Below are 17,682 nucleotides of genomic sequence, written 5' to 3'. Positions count from 1 at the left end.
GTATATTCGGACCTCTGCATTGTCCCACTTACTGCTCCGCTCCTTCTTGGCCCATCACAGGACCCACTCTCTGCCCGTGAACCGGTGGAACCTCACCACCATCGCCCTTGGCGGCTCATTTGCCTGGGGCTTCTTCGCCAGCACCCGATGTGCCCCGTCCAACTCCAGCGGCCTCGAAGGGGCCTTCGTGCCCATCATCGCCTCGAGCATCGTGCTCGCGTATGCCCCGGCATCAGCCCCCTCCACTCCCTCAGGGAGACCCAGGATTCGCAGATTCTTTCTCCTCGACCTGTTCTCCAGGTCTTCGAGTCTTCCCGCCCACCTCTTGTGTAGCGCCTCGTTCTGCTCCACTCTCACCGCCAGGCCCACGAGCTCGTCCTCGTTATGACTGACTCTTTTCTGTACCTCCTGGATCTTAGCTTCGTGGACCTTCTGGGTGATCCCGAGTCCTTCAATTGCCGAAAGCATAGGCGCCACCATCTCCTTGCGCATCTCCTCGCACTGCTCCTCGAAGCAGCGCTTGATGAATGCCTGCAGCTCCCCTTTGTCCCTGGCCACCGCCATTTTGTTTTCTTTCCCTCGCTTCCCCCGTCGCTCCTGTGCCGCTCCTCTGGCCGTTACACTTCTGGTCCGTTTAAAAAGTCTATGGAAACTCCTGAAAAAGGTTTGAGAGTCAGTTCCAGACTGGAGCTGCCGAATGCGCGGCCTACTCCTCCATGGCCACCACCGGAAGCCTCGTCCCTGCTTCTTCAATGGCCCTGGTCTCCTTTCACAGTTGTTCCCTCTGCTGCTAGAATTCACCTTTGATAGAGTCAAGTCAGATTGCAGCTTTAAGCTTGCCCTTCCCCTGCCTGCATGCTGGAAGAGGCCCTTGTCTAAACCTGCAGCCAAATCCTTTACTATTTCTGCCGGGTCTGGCAGCCAAAAGACACAACACTCCTGGGGGACACTGTCAGGGGAATGCTGCAGTCTTCTTGCCACACCGGGAAATGTCAATCAAATGCCGTGGGGGCCCTGTAAAAGAGCCCAAAAGTCCGTTCCAAGCGGGAGCTACCGAATATGCGACCTAGCTCTGCATAGCCGCACCCGGAAGTCCCCCCAGTAACCCCACTTAACCTTTTTGAACACTAAGGGCAATTTAGCATGGCCAATTCACCTAACCCGCACTTCTTTGGACTGTGGGAGGAAACTGGAGCACCCAGAGGAAACCCACGCAGACACGGGGACAACGTGCAGACTCCGCAAAGACAGTGACCCAAGCCGGGAATCGAACCTGGGACCCTGGAGCTGTGAATCAACTGTGCTAACCACTGTGCTTCCACTGTGCAGGTGCAGCAAGTAATTAGCAAAGCTAATAGAATGTTATCGTTTGCTGCAAGGGAAATGCAAGGGTAGGGAGATTATGCTTTGATTATATAGGGCATTGCTAGGATCACATCTGGAACATTGTGTACGGTATGGGTCGCCTAATTTCAGGAATGATGTATATGCAGTAGAAGCAGATCAGCAAAGGTTTATTAGACTAATACCTGGAATCGGCAGATTGACTTATGAGGAAAGGTTGGACAGACTAGGCTTGTATCTGCTGGAATTTAGAAGAGTAAGAGGCAACTTGATTGCAACATGTTATCACGACACTCTGGAGTTAGTGCACGGTTAATTCCAGCCCCACTTGACCTAACATCACAATACAGATGAAATAAGATTTTATTTAAAATGCCCGAGGTCCTTGGTTGAGCCCCATAAACTGCAGTTACCAGGGGCGAAATTCTCCGTAATCGGCGCAAAGTCCGCCGATCGGTGCATAAAACGGCGCAAATCCGACTTGCGTCACGCCGCAAAAATCGTCGCGAAGTCTCCGGCCCGAAATGGGCTAGCAGCGACGTGACGGGATCCGCGCTTGCTCACGTGGTTCACGCCGTGCAGCGTCATACGCGCCGCACGGCGTGACGGCTCATAATGACGCGCTGCTCCCCCCCACCCGACCGGAACACCCGACCGGAACACCCGACCGGAACACCCGACTGGATGGCTGGCCGCCGCTCAGCCCCGAGGTTCCAGTCATGGGATGTGGAGGCGCTCCTGGACGCAGTGGAGCAGAGGAGGGACGCCCTGTATCCCGGGCACGGCCGCAGAGTTGCCCCACGCCACAGCCGGCGCCTGTGGAGGGAGGTGGCAGAGGCCGTCACCGCTGCGGCCCTGACACCACGGACAGGCACCCAGTGCCACAAGAAGGTGAACGACCTCGTCAGAGCAGGCAGGGTGAGCCTCCCCCCCTGCCCGATATCCATATCCCCCATACCCCATATCCCCCCTCCCCATATCCCCCCTCCCCCATATCCCCCCACCCCATATCCCCCCTCCCCCATATCCCCCCTCCCATATCCCCCCTCCCCATATCCCCCCTCCCCCATATCCCCCATATCCCCCTCCCACATATCCCCCATATCCCCCCTCCCCCATATCCCCCCTCCCCCATATCCCCCTCCCCATATCCCCCCTCCCCCCATATCCCCCCTCCCCCATATCCCCCATATCCCCCTCCCACATATCCCCCATATCCCCCTCCCCCATATCCCCCCTCCCCCATATCCCCCCTCCCCCATATCCCCCCTCCCCTATATCCCCAATATCCCCCCTCCCCATATCCCCCCTCCCCCATATCCCACATGTCCCCCCTCCCCCATATCCCCCCTTCCCCATATCCCCCATCCCCATATGCCCCCTCCCCCATATCCCCCTCCCCATATCCCCCATATCCCCCCTCCCCCATATCCCCCCTCCCCATATCCCCCTCCCCATATCCCCCCTCCCCCATATCCCCCCTCCCCATATCCCCCCTCCCCATATCCCCTCCCCCATATCCCCCCTCCCCATATCCCCCCTCCCCCATATCCCCCTCCCCCATATCCCCCCTCCCCCATATCCCCCCTCCCCATATCCCCCATATCCCCCTCCCACATATCCCCCATATTCCCCCTCCCCCATATCCCCCCTCCCCCATATCCCCCCTCCCCCATATCCCCCCTCCCCATATCCCCATATCCCCCCTCCCCCATATCCCCCATATCCCCCTCCCACATATCCCCCATATCCCCCCTCCCCATATCCCCCCTCCCCCATATCCCCCTCCCCATATCCCCCCTCCCCCATATCCCCCCTCCCCCATATCCCCCATATCCCCCTCCCACATATCCCCCATATCCCCCCTCCCCCATATCCCCCCTCCCCCATATCCCCCCTCCCCTATATTTCCAATATCCCCCCTCCCCATATCCCCCCTCTCCCATATCCCCCATATCCCCCTCCCCATATCCACCCTCCCCATATCCCCCCTCCCCATATCCCCCCTCCCCCATATCCCACACATCCCCCCTCCCCCATATCCCCCCTTCCCCATATCCCCCATCCCCATATGCCCCCTCCCCCATATCCCCCTCCCCATATCCCCCCTCCCCCATATCCCCCCTCCCCATATCCCCCTCCCCATATCCCCCCTCCCCCATATCCCCCCTCCCCCATATCCCCCCTCCCCATATCCCCTCCCCCATATCCCCCCCTCCCCATATCCCCCCTCCCCCCATATCCCCCCTCCCCCATATCCCCCCTCCCCCATATCCCCCCTCCCCCATATCCCCCCTCCCCATATCCCCCATATCCCCCCTCCCCCATTTCCCCCCATATCCCCCCTCCCCCATATCCCCCTCCCCATATCCCCCCTCCCCATATCCCCCCTCCCCATATCCACCTCCCCCATATCCCCCCTCCCCCATATCCCCCATCCCCATATCCCCCATAACCCCCCTCCCCCATATCCCCCCTCCCCCCATATCCCATATCCCCCCTCCCCCATATCCCCCATATCCCCAAGTGAATCCAGCCCTAACCTTAACCTCTGCAATGCACGCGCAACCGATGGCGTGCATTCATATACCTGTCTAACACTGTTGCCTTTTACCCCTGCCACCCCTCCCCCGCCACAGGAGAAACGCGCACACAACACCAGGGAGCATGTGAGGACTGGAGGAGGCCCCACTGATGAGAGGCCACTGACCGAGCATGAGGGAAGGGCCCTGGAACTGGCTGGCGGACCTGAGGACCGGGAGGTTGCTGATGCAGAGGTCGGGGGCGTACTAGCGAGTGAGCCACTGACAGCCCGTCCCCATATCCCCCTCCCCCATATCCCCCCTCCCCCATATCCCCCCTCCCCCATATCCCCCCTCCCCCATACCACCTGATCACTGCCTGCGTGTCTAACCATGCATGTTTCATTGTGTATCGCAGGAGCAAACGTCGAGGCACCCATCCCCGCAGATGCAGGACCCCCCGCAGGATGTCCCTCGGAGGCCACGAGAGACGGAGAGACCCAGACCCTCCGGAATGCGACGCCCGCAGGATGCCCCTCGCACACCACGGAGACGGAGAGACCCGGACCCTCCGGCATGCGACGCCCGCAGGATGCACCTCGCACACCACGGGAGACGGAGAGACCCGGACCCTCCGGCATGCGACGCCCGCAGGATGCCCCTCGCACACCACGGGAGACGGAGAGACCTGGAGCAACAGGGAGACGACGCCCCCGTCACGTGCGGGTACGACGATGCAGGCGTGTGCCACCCAGCGATGAAAGGGGCAGCCACAGGCCCCCGTCACAGCTGAGCCAGGACACCCCTACCCAGGACACCACTACCCAGGACACCCCTACCCGGGACACCCCTACCCGGGACACCCCTACCCGGGACAGCACTACCCAGGAAGACGAAATACCGGACAGTGACACAGAGTGGATGGGTGGAGACGAACCCCCACCCCAAAGTGCCATGGACTCAGAGTGGGACGAAGAGCACGACACAACGCCACTGCTGTCACCAACACCCTCCACCATCGCAGAAAACACTCACCTCGGTTGGGCACTTTAGTGACGAGGCGTCTGGTACACTCACTGGTGCGCACAACACAGCCGTCCCGGTACAAGCAGGTGGAGGTAGGAGCAGCAGAGGGGCCGGGCGGTCGGAGGGCAGCCCAGCCCAAGCGAACATCTGCCGCCCAGATGGATCCCGGGTTCCTGGAGTTACCACACCCACACATAGATCCGATGCAACCACCGACCCGGAGACGAGCGAAGAGGGGTGACGGCCGGCTTGCGGCGGCTGCAGTCGCAGGTGGAGGAGTCCACCCACGTCCAGGAGCTGGGAGTGGTGCCGGTCATACGTGCCACCCAGGCCGATACCGCACGGGTGGCGTCTGCGGTGGGGGCAATGGGTGCGACCGGTGTCAGACATGGGGAACGGTTTGCGAGGCCTGGGGCTTTCCGTGGAGGCGGCGCCTGTGGCCCAGGACATGGCTGCCCTCTCACAGGAGGCCATGAGCCAGTGCCAGCGCCAGATGGCAGAGGCGCTCAACGCCATGGCCCAGTCTCTGCAGGCCATGGCCCAGTCTCAGCAGGCCATAGCCCAGTCTCAGCAGGCCATAGCCCAGTCTCTGCAGGCCATAGCCCAGTCTCAGCAGTCCATGGCCCAGTCTCAGCAGGCCATCGCTGAGGGCATCGGCGCCAGTGGCCATGTGCGAGCCGGCCTCGCACAGTCACAGACAGGGTTTGCCAACCCCCTGGGCTCCATGGCTGCAAACCTGCAGACCCCTGTCGATACCAGCACGGGCTTCCAGGACTGGCAGCGCCAGATGTCGGGAGGGCGTCGGATGGCCAGTCTGTTCGCATCCCCCACCCATGTAGAGGCCTGGGGGCCATCGGGCACCCCGAGGGAGGAGGAGGTGGTGTGGTCCGTCCGGGTCCCCATGTAGGGGAGGTCCCGGAACACCGCGACACCTCGGACTCCCCCCCTTCCGTCCCAGGTGCATCGGGTGGGCAACGGGCAGGATAGGCTGGCAGCTCGCCATCCCAGTCACCCGGGCCGCAGCCTGGCCCATCTAGGCCAGGACGCCCCAGGAAACGGCCGCCAAAGGGATCCTGTGTCAGAGGGCAGGAATCACAGGAGTCCACCTCCAGTTCTGCTGTACCGTCTGGGGAACCACGTAGACGTAGTCAAAGGGCCGTGAGTAAGTTGGCATGGGTGCAGGGCACAGATGAGTTTTAGGGGCTAGGGCACGTGCATGAACTCCTTTGGTTATTAAAGTCAATGTTGCACCTACAGAAGCTGCCTTTGTGCTCTGTCCAAAGCATGCGGGGGGTGTCATGTACGTTGAGCGCAAGTGTGTGTGTGAGGGGTGGTCTTACCTCAGCCCCAGGTGAGTCTGCCCCCTTCCCCCTGGGCCGCCATCAACATCCCCCCGGGCAGAGGACGGGACCGTGCGCTGCAGTGTCACAGCCGCATGCAAGGATGGTCCGGGTGGATGGTGGTACTGTGGCCATGGATCAGACATTGTCCAATGATGTGGAGCCAGGAGCTCATCGCAGGGCGGGTTGTCATCATCCTCCATGGCCTGCAATAGGCACGCGTCCACCCGCAACTGTGTGAGCCCGGCCCGTTGTGCCGCAGGTGGATCGGCAATGGGGGGGGATGGTTGGGGAGGGGGGTGAGGGTGCTGGGTGGGTGGATGGGTGGGGGGTGTGGGTGGTCGGCTGTTGCCATGGTGTGCGGTCTGTGGCCATACTACCCGATTCCCACGCCCATCTAGTCAGTGAAGCGGGCGTCTATCAGTCTGTCCCGTGCCCGCTGGGCCAGCCGGTAACGGTGGACAGCCACCCGCCTGTGTCTATCCCGTCTGCCCTGACCATTGCCCCCATCCCCTTCATCTGGGGAGGACTGCGCCTCTTCCTGCTGCTCCTCCACTCCGCCCTCCTCTGCCTGCGGCACATCGCCCCTCTGTTGGGCTATGTTGTGCAGGACGCAGCACACCACAATGATGCCGGGGAGGAGGATGGGGGGTCCATGCCGGGGAGGGGGATGGGGGGCCCGTGCCGGGAGGAGGATGGGGGGTCCGTGCCGGGGAGGGGGATGGGGGGGGGTCCGTGCCGGGGAGGGGGATGGGGGGGTCCGTGCCGGGGAGGGGGATGGGGGGCCCGTGCCGGGGAGGGGGATGGGGGGCCCGTGCCGGGGAGGAGGATGGGGGGTCCGTGCCGGGGAGGGGGATGGGGGGGGGGGGTCCGTGCCGGGGGGAAACCCACGCACATACGGGGAGGATGTGCAGACTCCGCACAGACAGTGACCCAAGCCGGAATTGAACCTGGGACCCTGGAGCTGTGAAGCAACTGTGCTAACCACTATGCTACCATGCTGCCCACCAGTTGGGTTTTTACAACCATCAATGACAGTTGTCATGGTCACTATTACAGAGACTATCATTATCTTCCAGATATAATAATTGAATTTAAATTCCACCTGCTGCCACGGTGGAATTCGTACCTCACTTCTCAAATCATTAGCCTGGATTTTTGAATTACTAGTCCACCGACATTGCCACTACACCACCATCTCCCCATAATGTTCGGGCTAAAGTGCATCAAAGAAAGCATAAGTTGGTTATCAATGTGGTCCAAAATTGATTGAACTAAAATCAATGCAGCATACTGGACCCTGGGAGCTTTATTTTAAGAAACTGCTTTGCCTTTTGAAATTCAACATACTGTTTCCAACTCAAACACATTCTTTCCCAAAACACCAAAACTCCTTACTCCCCTTGGTGAGTCATTGGCAAGTTGATGGAGATTGTTAAAACCCAAACTTGTGATCATCAAACCAGTATTTTCTGCATCCCTTCAGTTTTGAGTGTCTTTTGCTCTGTCACTGTTGGCCCTTCACCCAGATGTAACATCCTATAAATTCCCACTCCTCCAATTGTCACACCTGCCTACTCGGACAAAGACCACAGTTAAGATATCACTTTGTGTTGGGAAGAAAATGATGAAAAAACAGAGTAGCTGATAAATTAGGTGGTATCTTCAAAATAAGAGGAAATCTTCATTTTTAACTTAATCGTTAACATTCTTAAATTTACAATTCTTTCTTTTCCTCCTAGAATCCAGTTATCAGAATGAGTTGAGGTAAATAAGCACATGTTTGTTCTTTCGCAGTATTGTATGTTTATTCCGAAAGGGGCAAAAAGTCTTTAACAGTGTTTCATCTTCCTGATTGCCCAGTATCTTGCTGAACAGTACAGATCAGATTCTGCACAGAGTTAGACAGTCTTACTCAGTGCGCAACCTACAATTGATGTCAGCTCGGGAGAGAAAAGCCAGTCGGTGTTCTTGTTCCTCATTGTTGTCCAGTAACTCTTGTTGGAAGGGGCATAAGTGAATGTCAGGTGGGGGCAGGTTCAGGCTTAACTGTGATGCAAACTGGGGTTGATCAGCCCATTGAAACTTACTCTATGTAGACCAATCAATGAAGATGGACAGTTGGGAAAGTTACTGAATGGGAACCACTACCTATGACACTGAACCCTAGGATAAGCCAATGCTATTGGGAACTGTAATAACCCTCACAACACCCACAGGGATGACCCAATTGATCTCCCGCGGGGCTCATGGACTACGAACTCCCCCACTGAGGGGCAGAGGCCCAGCAGTTGGGGCTCGTGAACCGGGCACTTAAAAGCCACCCCGGATTCGGGACTGGCATGATCAATGGTCCCGGCTGGCACTAATAGATGTCTTTTATGTTACAAAAAAGTCACGGTGGCACGTGGCATAGTAGTTAGCACTGCTGCCTACAGCGCTGAGGACCCTGGTTCGAATCCCGAGCCTAGGTCACTGTCCATGTGGAGTTTGCACATTCCCTCCGTGTCTGCGTGGGTTTCACCCCCACAACCCAAAGATGTGCAGGTTAGGTGGATTGGCCACACTAAATTGCCCCTTAATTGGAAAAAAAAAATTGGGTATTCTAAATTTATAAAAAAGAAGAAACAAACTTTAATTTAAACACAAAATTAATCACATTAACATCAAATAAATAGGTTTCCAATTAACAGTGAAGCAATTCTTAAATAAAAGGAAAAAAACTTTAACTTACTGTCTACACTTACCATTAATTCCAATTAAGCAATCCAGTACAATTCAAATGTCACTTATCAATAAAGTTAACAAAACAGGTTGCTTGCATATCTGTGCTGACCTTTTGGAGAGAGAGGCCCATTCAGGGACAAGCTGAAAGTCTTTCTGTCTTGTCAGACCCAAATCCTATGGCAAACTATTGTTCAACTTAAAATCTTATAATGGACTGCAAAACTACAGACAGACATGGCTCTTACATTAATTACATCATCTGTATCCTACTAAGATGTCCCATCATCTGTTTAGCTAAGGCTAAATACAATCACTCATAAACTACCTCCCTCCAAGGAATCTCTGGCAATCAAAACATGGGCGAAATTCTCCGGTATCGGCGCGATGTCCGCCAACCGGCGCCAAAAACGGCGCAAATCAGTCCGGCATCGCGCCACCTCAAAGGTGCGGAATCCTCTGCCCCTTGACCGGCCGAGTCCTAACCTTGAGGGGCTAGGCCCGCGCCGGACTGATTTCCGCCCCGCCAGCTGGCGGAAGTGCCCCACCAGCTGGCGTGGAAATGACATTGCCGGGCGGTGCATGCGCGGGACCGTTAGTGGCCGCTCACGGCATCCCCGCGCATGCGCTGTGGAGGGAGTCTCTTCCGCCTCCGCCATCGTGGAGACCGTGGCGAAGGCGGAAGGAAAAGAGTGCCCCCACGGCACAAGCCCACCCGCGGATCGGTGGGCCCCGATCGCGGGCCAGGCCACTATGGGGGCACCCCCCTGGGCCAGATCGCCTCGCGCCCCCCCAGGACCCCGGAGCCCTCCCGCGCCGCCTTGTCCCTCCGGTAAGAGAGGTGGTTGAATCCATGCCTGCGGGACTTCGGCCCACTCGGGCCGGAGAATCGCGGGGGGGGGGCCCGCCAACCGGCGCGGCACGATTCCCGCCCCCGCCAAGTCTCCGGTGCCGGAGAGTTCGGCAACCAGCGGGGGCGGGATTCACGCCAGCCCTCGGCGATTCTCCGACCCGGCGGGGGGTCGGAGAATCTCGCTCCAGATCTCATTAGCCATCTTTCAGTAAACAAGTAACTGGTTAAAATCAAGCATTACCTCATCATTTATGACTCCTTAATTACATTTTTAGTAGACACACTGCATGTATGTATTTTAAATCAGAGTTTTTAATCACATTAGTGTCAGAAATATGAAATATAATATATATCAATTTCTACATTCATTCCAAGATGAATAGTGTCTTGGGATCATCACTGTCCACCTGATAAACCACCAGAACAGAGCCCCCTCCCCTCATGTTAGTTGTTTATTTGTCCACCGTCATTCATAACAAAGTTTTGACCTGACCTATTGATTAGCTTCTCTCTATAGCATATTGTTTCTGCTGGTTAACTTTCATTTACGCGTGTTGTAGCTTCGCCCAAGTATTCTGGGTGAACTCTGGCTTTTGGAAATCAAGTGTAAAGAATTCCCTGCAATTAAGGTTGTAAGTAGGAGCATCAATGCTGAAATGTGTAATTTAAAAAAATTATCAAAAACTTGGCAGTGACCCAACACAATGAAATTGCCAGCTTGCTCCAGTTGGCTGCATTCTCAAAGGCCGTAGTTTGGAGCCTCACTTCAGTCCAGGAGGGTTGACCGAAAAGAGTCATTTAAATTATGTAGGCATTTGAGAAGGTCGGAGTTGAGAAAATGTTTCCACTTTTAGGGGCAACTAAACATTATAATATATTATACTATTATATGATGGTTGTCAATTGGCCAAACAGGGAATGGAAGAAAAATATCTTCACTTCGAGAATCTGGTACTCATTATCACAGGCAGTGGTGGAGATGAATTATAGAGATGCATTTAAGTCGATAAGCACCTGAGGGAGAGATGAAGTAGGGTGGAAGGAGGCTCATGTGGTGCATAAACACTGGCTTAGGCCATTTGGGTCTGCTTCTGGCTTTATATTCCAAGTAACTATGCAATTAATTCATTGCACAAAAGATGGATTGGGAGCCTGTTTTGTTCCTGCCTGTGGTGTTGTGCAGACATTCCGCCAATGTGTTTCAACTCAGTGGGTCATTCTCACTCAACCTACAATTTTGATCTGGGGCCATCTGCTCTCTCCCCTGCCATTGAACAAACAAGAGCCTTGTTACTCACTCTCATCCGTTCCACAGTCCACGTGTAATTTTCCAGATAAGATTTTTCATTCGGACACACACCTGCTACGTTTTAACCTTCTTTTGTCACTCTTAAGAAAAATATCGAGGAAGAAATCTCTTGAGGCGACTGGGAATGGTCTGAATAAGTCCGGGCTGGAGAACTTCGGAGTGTCCGCTGAAAGTAAGAATGATTTACAAGTTTCCCCAAGTCGGTGTTAAAATGTGTGTCTCTCTACATGAACAGGTTGAAATCTATTTGTGTCCACCTGCAATCTCCCACAATGTTTTGGACATTTTGCATTACCCCTAATTTGGCATAGCCATTAAACTCCAATTTAGATAGATATCTTTGAACACATTTGTGCCAAAACATTTTGCAAGTCAAAACAATGGATGCCACCTCCCCACTCAGGAGTGGTGAACACTGGAAGGTGAGTGATGAAGCATTTAAACATGTCTCATGCTATATCCAGCCTTATCATGGTAGTAATGCCATTTAGTAAATGTCAGGTGAGAGGCTTGGCGAGAGGGGTTGGGGCACCTTGATTCCTCCAGGTATACCTTCTCCTAAAGGAGTCAGGGAGGGGCCTTGGGCACCCAAAAAGGAAGGAGGAGCATCAGACGGATACCCCTGGGGCATCCACCCAGGACACTCGAAGGGTGACCAGGTATTCGCCACCCTCTTTGCCTGTGACCCCATCAACTCCAGCTGCTCAGGCTGAGAAGGGTGCAGCTGCCTCCAAGCAGAAGACCCAAAGCATGCTGGGGTTCACCAGGCCTCGGACTCCCAGAGGTTACCCTCCAAAGTCATTACAGACAACATGTGCCATGTGGATGTCACGGATGCACCTCGACATGTCGGTAGAGTTAGGAAAATTTAGGAGAATTGAATTACCACTGATGGAATAGGTGCATGATCATTATACATAACTTTAGCACTTCTAAATATATGTTAGCTTGCACTGATTCAAAGTCTCCTGGATTCATTCTTGCAGCTGGTTGTTTTAATGGGGAGTGGGGGACAGTGCAGGGCACCAAGGATGTGTCTTCCTCTCGCTAACACGTAGCTGCGAATGGAGACATTGGGCGGGTTTCTCCCAGTCTGAGACTAAGTACTGGCTCCGACGCAGAATTCATGGACTTTCACAACAGCAAAACTGCCGCCGAACCTGGATCGATTCAGCGACTGTGGAGGGGCTAGCACCGGTGCCACGTGGAACACAATCGATTCCAATGAGAAACGGTGCGGGATTCGCCAGGTCTGTGGTTGATCGTTGGGAGGCTGACAAGCTGCAGCTGCATATAAACATTACACACTCCACAAACACTCAACCCAGCCAACAAGGTGGCACTGGTTGCGCTGGAGCGCATCCATCCTGCTGATGGGTCAGCTGGGGCCACATGGAACCTAGGGAGGTGCTGTAAGTTCACCGCGGGCTGTTAGCGGCATGCGCAGTGTATGATATTCCACAGCCCACCTCCTGGCCATCCCCCGCTACTACCCCCAGCCCTTACAGAAACCTCCTGGCCAGCGGCACAGCTGTCAGCAAACTATGGCGATGTTGGACATTTTCCGTACCTCCCCTCTCTCTCCCTCAGCAGACGCCGCGACGGGTTCACGATTTTTACAAGCACAAGTGAACTGCAAAGTTGGGAACTCGGCCAATCGGAGGAGGAGGATTGTGGATAGTCCGGAGTGGATATACCGGATCGGGCCCGCTAATGATATGGAAACGGCGTTTACCGTACGTGCGCTCTGGACCACATTGACACCTCTGTCCAGGTGACTGCGAATTGCGATTTGGCGTCAAATCGGCGCCTGCTGCGATTTTAGCTTTGGAACTTATTCTCCACCCAATCGCATTTTGCAAGTTTGGCGTCAGCTGATGGAGAATCCCACCCATTGTTCTTTAACAAGGCAGTTGACCTTGTTTGGATCTCAGTGTAGTGGAAATGTTCCATAGACTCACTACTGTGAAGAAGGAGGCCATTCGGCCCATCAAGTCTGCACCGACCCTCAGAAAGAGCACTCTATCTCAATCCACTCCCCCACCCTAACCCCGTAACCCCATATGTTTGATCATAGCCAATCCACCTAACCTGCACACCTTTGGAATGTGGGAAGAAACCGCAGCACCTGGAGGAAAGCCACGCAGACATGGGGAGAAGGTGCCGACTCCTCACAGACAGTGACCCAAGCAGGAACCGAACCTGGGACTCTGGCACTGTGAAGCAACAGTGCTAATGTAGAAGGGACTTTAGTTGGCGGATTAGCTGCCTCAATACTTAATTCATTTTAACCGGCTGCTTGACTATATTTCATGGAAATAGGCACTTGGCAAAGCATGATGGATCTTTTGCCTTATTTATTAGTCAAGAGGTTCTGTATGAAACAGTCAGAAGGTCATACAATGTAAACAAACATACAGCTGCACATTGTTTTGCTGACAGCAGACAATTATTATTTTTCTTAGGCGAGGAACTCAAGGCCTGCTCGTTTTTTCTGTCTTTCTGCCAATCTAAGGAATGCATTTTGTCCGAGATATTGCTTACTGTAACATATAAATTGCTTGCCTTACCTCTGAAGAGAGGGGACATTTGGAATGACTTTGGTCTATCTAATCCCCCCACGAACTTTGTGTTAAATAAAAGATCTTTCGCGAAAACTCGAAGTGCTGACTATTATTTTCTTCAACAGCTAACCACTGCACTACCGTGCCGCCTATAGTTGGATAGTAACAGACTTCAAGAGAATATAGGCGGGCTGGTGGAATGGGTGGACGCATGGTAGATGAGATTTAATCCTACCATGTATGAGGTAGAAAGAATGAGGAGAGGTAATACATGGAACAATTTTAATAGGGGAATAGGAGTGCTTGTGCACAAGTCTTTAGGGTCAACAAGGCAGCTAATGTAGGATAATGGACTTTAGGAATCAGGGCATACAGTGCAAAGGTCTACTTTGACCTCAGCTGGAGTATGGTGCCCATTACTAAGCACCACTAAGGAGGTATCTGGGCAGCATGGTAGCAAGTGGGTAGCACTGTTGCTTCACAGCTTCAGGTTCCCAGGTTCGATTCCCGGCTTGGGTCACTGTCTGTGTGGTGTCTGCACATTTTCTCCGTGTCTGCGTGGGTTTCCTCCGGGTGTTCCGGTTTCCACCTACAAGTCCCGAAAGACGTGCTATTAGGTTATTTGAACATTCTGAATTCTCCCTCCGTGGACCCGAACAGGCGCCGGAATGTGGGGACTTGGGGATTTTCACAGTAGCTTCATTGCAGTGTTCGTGTAAGTCTACTTGTGACAATAAAATATATTATTATTATGCGAATGCCTTCCAGTGGCTACAGAAGAGATTTACTAATATTATTTCATGGTTAACAGATTGCATGGATATACCGGAAAAAGCTGGGATGGTTCTCATTAGAGCAGAGAAGGCCAACAGGAGATTTGATAGAGGTGTTTAAAATTATGAAGAGAAATGAAATAAAGATAAACTGTTTGCAATGGCTGAAGGTTTGTTAACCAGAAGACAGATTTAACTTGACATGACAAAAAAACATTTTTATGTAAGGATTGATTAGGATTTGGAATGCATTGTCTGACAGGATAATCTGTACACATTCGATACAGATAAATCATCGAATTTACAGTGCAGAAGGAGGCCATTCGGCCCATCGAGTTTGCACCGGCTCTTGGAAAGAGCACCCTACCCAAGGTCCACATCTCCACCCTATCCCTGTAACCCGGTAACCCCACCCAACACTAAGGGCAATTTTGGACACTATGGGCAATTTAGCATGGACAATCCACCTAACCCGCACATCTTTGGACTGTGGGAGGAAACCGGAGCACCCGGAGGAAACCCACGCACACACGGGGAGAATGTGCAGACTCCGCACAGACAGTGACCCAAGCCGGGAATCGAACCTGGGACCCTGGAGCTGTGAAGCAACAGTGCTATCCACAATGCTACCGTGCTGCCCTAATTTATTAGTGTTCAAAAGAGAATTGGATAAATATATGAAGGAGAAAAAAAATGCAGGGATATGGGGAAAGAGTGGGGTAGTGGGACTAACTGGATTCCTCTTCGAAAGAGCTGGCACAGACTCAATGAGCCAAATGGTCTCCTTCTGTGCTGTACTATTCTATGATTCAAAGATTGCCTTCGATTTTATTGGCACCTGGCTCCACATACACACACACACACACACACATACAACAGACTGCTCTCAAAGCTAGAATTGGCAGAAGACTAGGAGTGTTCTATCTTCCTGTACTCTAAGCAGTATTATGGAACGCTGAATCGAAACAGTTTATGGAAGTAAACAGTTTCAAAAACTTGGCAATAAAAGCCTGTTGTGCATTTACAATGAAAATGCATTTGCTGTAATGACCGGTGATCAGCAAAATGTATATTTGAACTAAAACAAAACGGTGTTTATTAAAATTGCGTTTGAATATTAAGTGACGCTCGCTAATTTTATGTCGCTCACGGTACTCTTTCTTTGCCAGGTATTCCTTCATCTCACCAGATAGACTCGTGGCCTGGGAGCATGAACAATGATGCCTTGGAGGTAAGCACGGCAGACTTGGTTAACACTGACAATCCAATCTGAGGAAGACTCAGCCAAGCAGCAAAGGCCCAAAGTCTGAAAGACCAAATTTAATAAAGGGTTCACATCTGTGCCTGAAGAAACATCTGTTGCTCCCGTAACTATCAAATCGCCTCACATTTTCGATTTCCCAATTTTCTTCTTGCACCCACTGTGCAGCTGAGCCAGATGTGGTAGAACAGGTCTGGTTGCACTCCCCAGAGGAACCAACCCTCACCAGTATTTAGAACTGGAGGACAAGGTGCTCTACATCTTTCCAACCAATTGGTGGTCTATAAAACACACCCAGCAGTAGAAGTTGCCTCTCTTGTATCTGAGTTCTAACTAAATAGATTCTGTCCTTGATCCCTCTAGGACATCCTCTCACTCCAGCACTGTAATATTTTCGAGGATTCCTGCACCATCTGCTTGGCTCTCCTTGACTGCCTGGTGGTTATTTATTCCCTCTCTGCCTGTATACCTTTAAGCTGCAGGGTGATCACATCCAGTAACATGCTGTCCATCTAGCTCTCAACTTTCCCGATTCACTGCAATAATACCAGTTAATGGTCATGCTTTAAAATCCAGAGCACAAACCCCTCCAGCTAACAGCGTTTCCTGCATATGTGGTTGTCCATGAAACAATAATTTTCCTGGAGTTCCTACATGGAACAGGGGGCAGGATTCCCCCAGCCTGGGGCCTGGCCGGAGAATCCCCGTGAACGGGCCATGCCTCCCTGACGCTGGCACGTGATTCTCCGCAGAGCCGGCGAGTTTCCAGTCCTGGTATCATGTCGTGTTGGGTGTTCCGATACATAAACGAACCAACATGGTTGTAGATGGAACAACTCTGTTTTATTATTCTGTACAATAATAACTATTAACTTCTGGCTGTGGTTCGTACTTCACCAGCTAACCTGTGGATCCAGCCCTAGCACTATCTTAGTGAGGCACTCAGCACATGGTCTATGTCTGAGTGGCGCACTGTGAGCTCTGTGCTCTGAGCTATCTCCTGGTGGAATGAGCGGGAACTGTGGTGTTCCCTGTTTTGTAGTGCGTGTGCTCTCACTGGTGATTGGCTGCGATGTTATGAGTGCGTTGGTTGGTCCGTCTACCTGCCCATCAGTGTGTGTGTGACTGCACCATGATATGTTAATGTGGATATCATGACAATCGGCGCCATTGGCGCCGGTGTGGTTGGCGCGGCGCCGGTCGCGGGCCGCTCTCCGTGGCTGGCCCGCCGATTCTCCGGCCCGGCCGGAAGAAAAGAACCGAGTCCCGCCGCCGCCGTTCTAACCTGCTCTGGGCTCATAACTTACATTGGGCACCATTACCTTATTTTTCAACAGGTTTGCCATCAGTAGGTGAAAGCTTCAGATCTGTTTCTCAGGACAGTACAAACAAACTGCCCTTCCATGTACAGAAAAGATAAATATAACGTTTCAAACCAACAGATGTATCTATTGGGAGGTCAATATGACAAAGGGAATGGAATCTCTATGATATAATGACAGTCAGTATCTGGCTTGCAAAGGGATTGAGATACCCTCAATTACGACTCAGGAGAGGAGTTTGGTAATACAAAGGCTTTAATAACCAGAAAACCAGACAGCTGCCGAGAAGTGTGCTCACTGCACGCTGCCTACTGAACGTAACCTTATATACAGCTTCCTGGGGGCGGAGCCAGAGGCGGAGTCCCCCAGGGTTCCAAACCCGGTCTTAAAGGGGCCTACGCATTAAAGGTACATATGTATACAGATATCATAGAATTTACAGTGCAGAAGGAGGTCATTCAGCCCATCGAGTCTGCACCGGCTCTTGGAAAGAGCACCCTACCCAAGGTCAACACCTCCACCCAATCCCCATAACCCAGTAACCCCACCCAACCCTAAGGGCAATTTTGGACACTAAGGGCAATTTAGCACGGCCAATCCACCTAACCTGCACATCTTTGGACTGTGGGAGGAAACCGGAGCAC

General features: G+C 53.1%; 1 protein-coding gene across 4 annotated transcripts in view; it reads left to right on the top strand.

Annotated features, from left to right (window-relative positions):
• The window catches only part of LOC140427702 (immunoglobulin superfamily member 5-like), a 126,886-nt gene that overhangs the window by 59,956 nt on the left and 49,248 nt on the right, over positions 1-17,682 (top strand). For all 4 annotated transcript variants that reach the window (XM_072513222.1, XM_072513219.1, XM_072513217.1 and 1 more), the window contains 3 exons: positions 7,975-7,999; positions 11,205-11,290; positions 15,625-15,686. In XM_072513222.1, the coding sequence (XP_072369323.1) occupies positions 7,975-7,999; positions 11,205-11,290; positions 15,625-15,686 (173 nt within the window). The remainder of the gene's footprint in view (positions 1-7,974; positions 8,000-11,204; positions 11,291-15,624; positions 15,687-17,682) is intronic.

Source organism: Scyliorhinus torazame, chromosome 8, assembly GCF_047496885.1.
Source record: "Scyliorhinus torazame isolate Kashiwa2021f chromosome 8, sScyTor2.1, whole genome shotgun sequence".
Lineage (NCBI taxonomy): Eukaryota > Metazoa > Chordata > Chondrichthyes > Carcharhiniformes > Scyliorhinidae > Scyliorhinus > Scyliorhinus torazame.
This window is presented reverse-complemented; position numbering and strand designations above follow the sequence as displayed.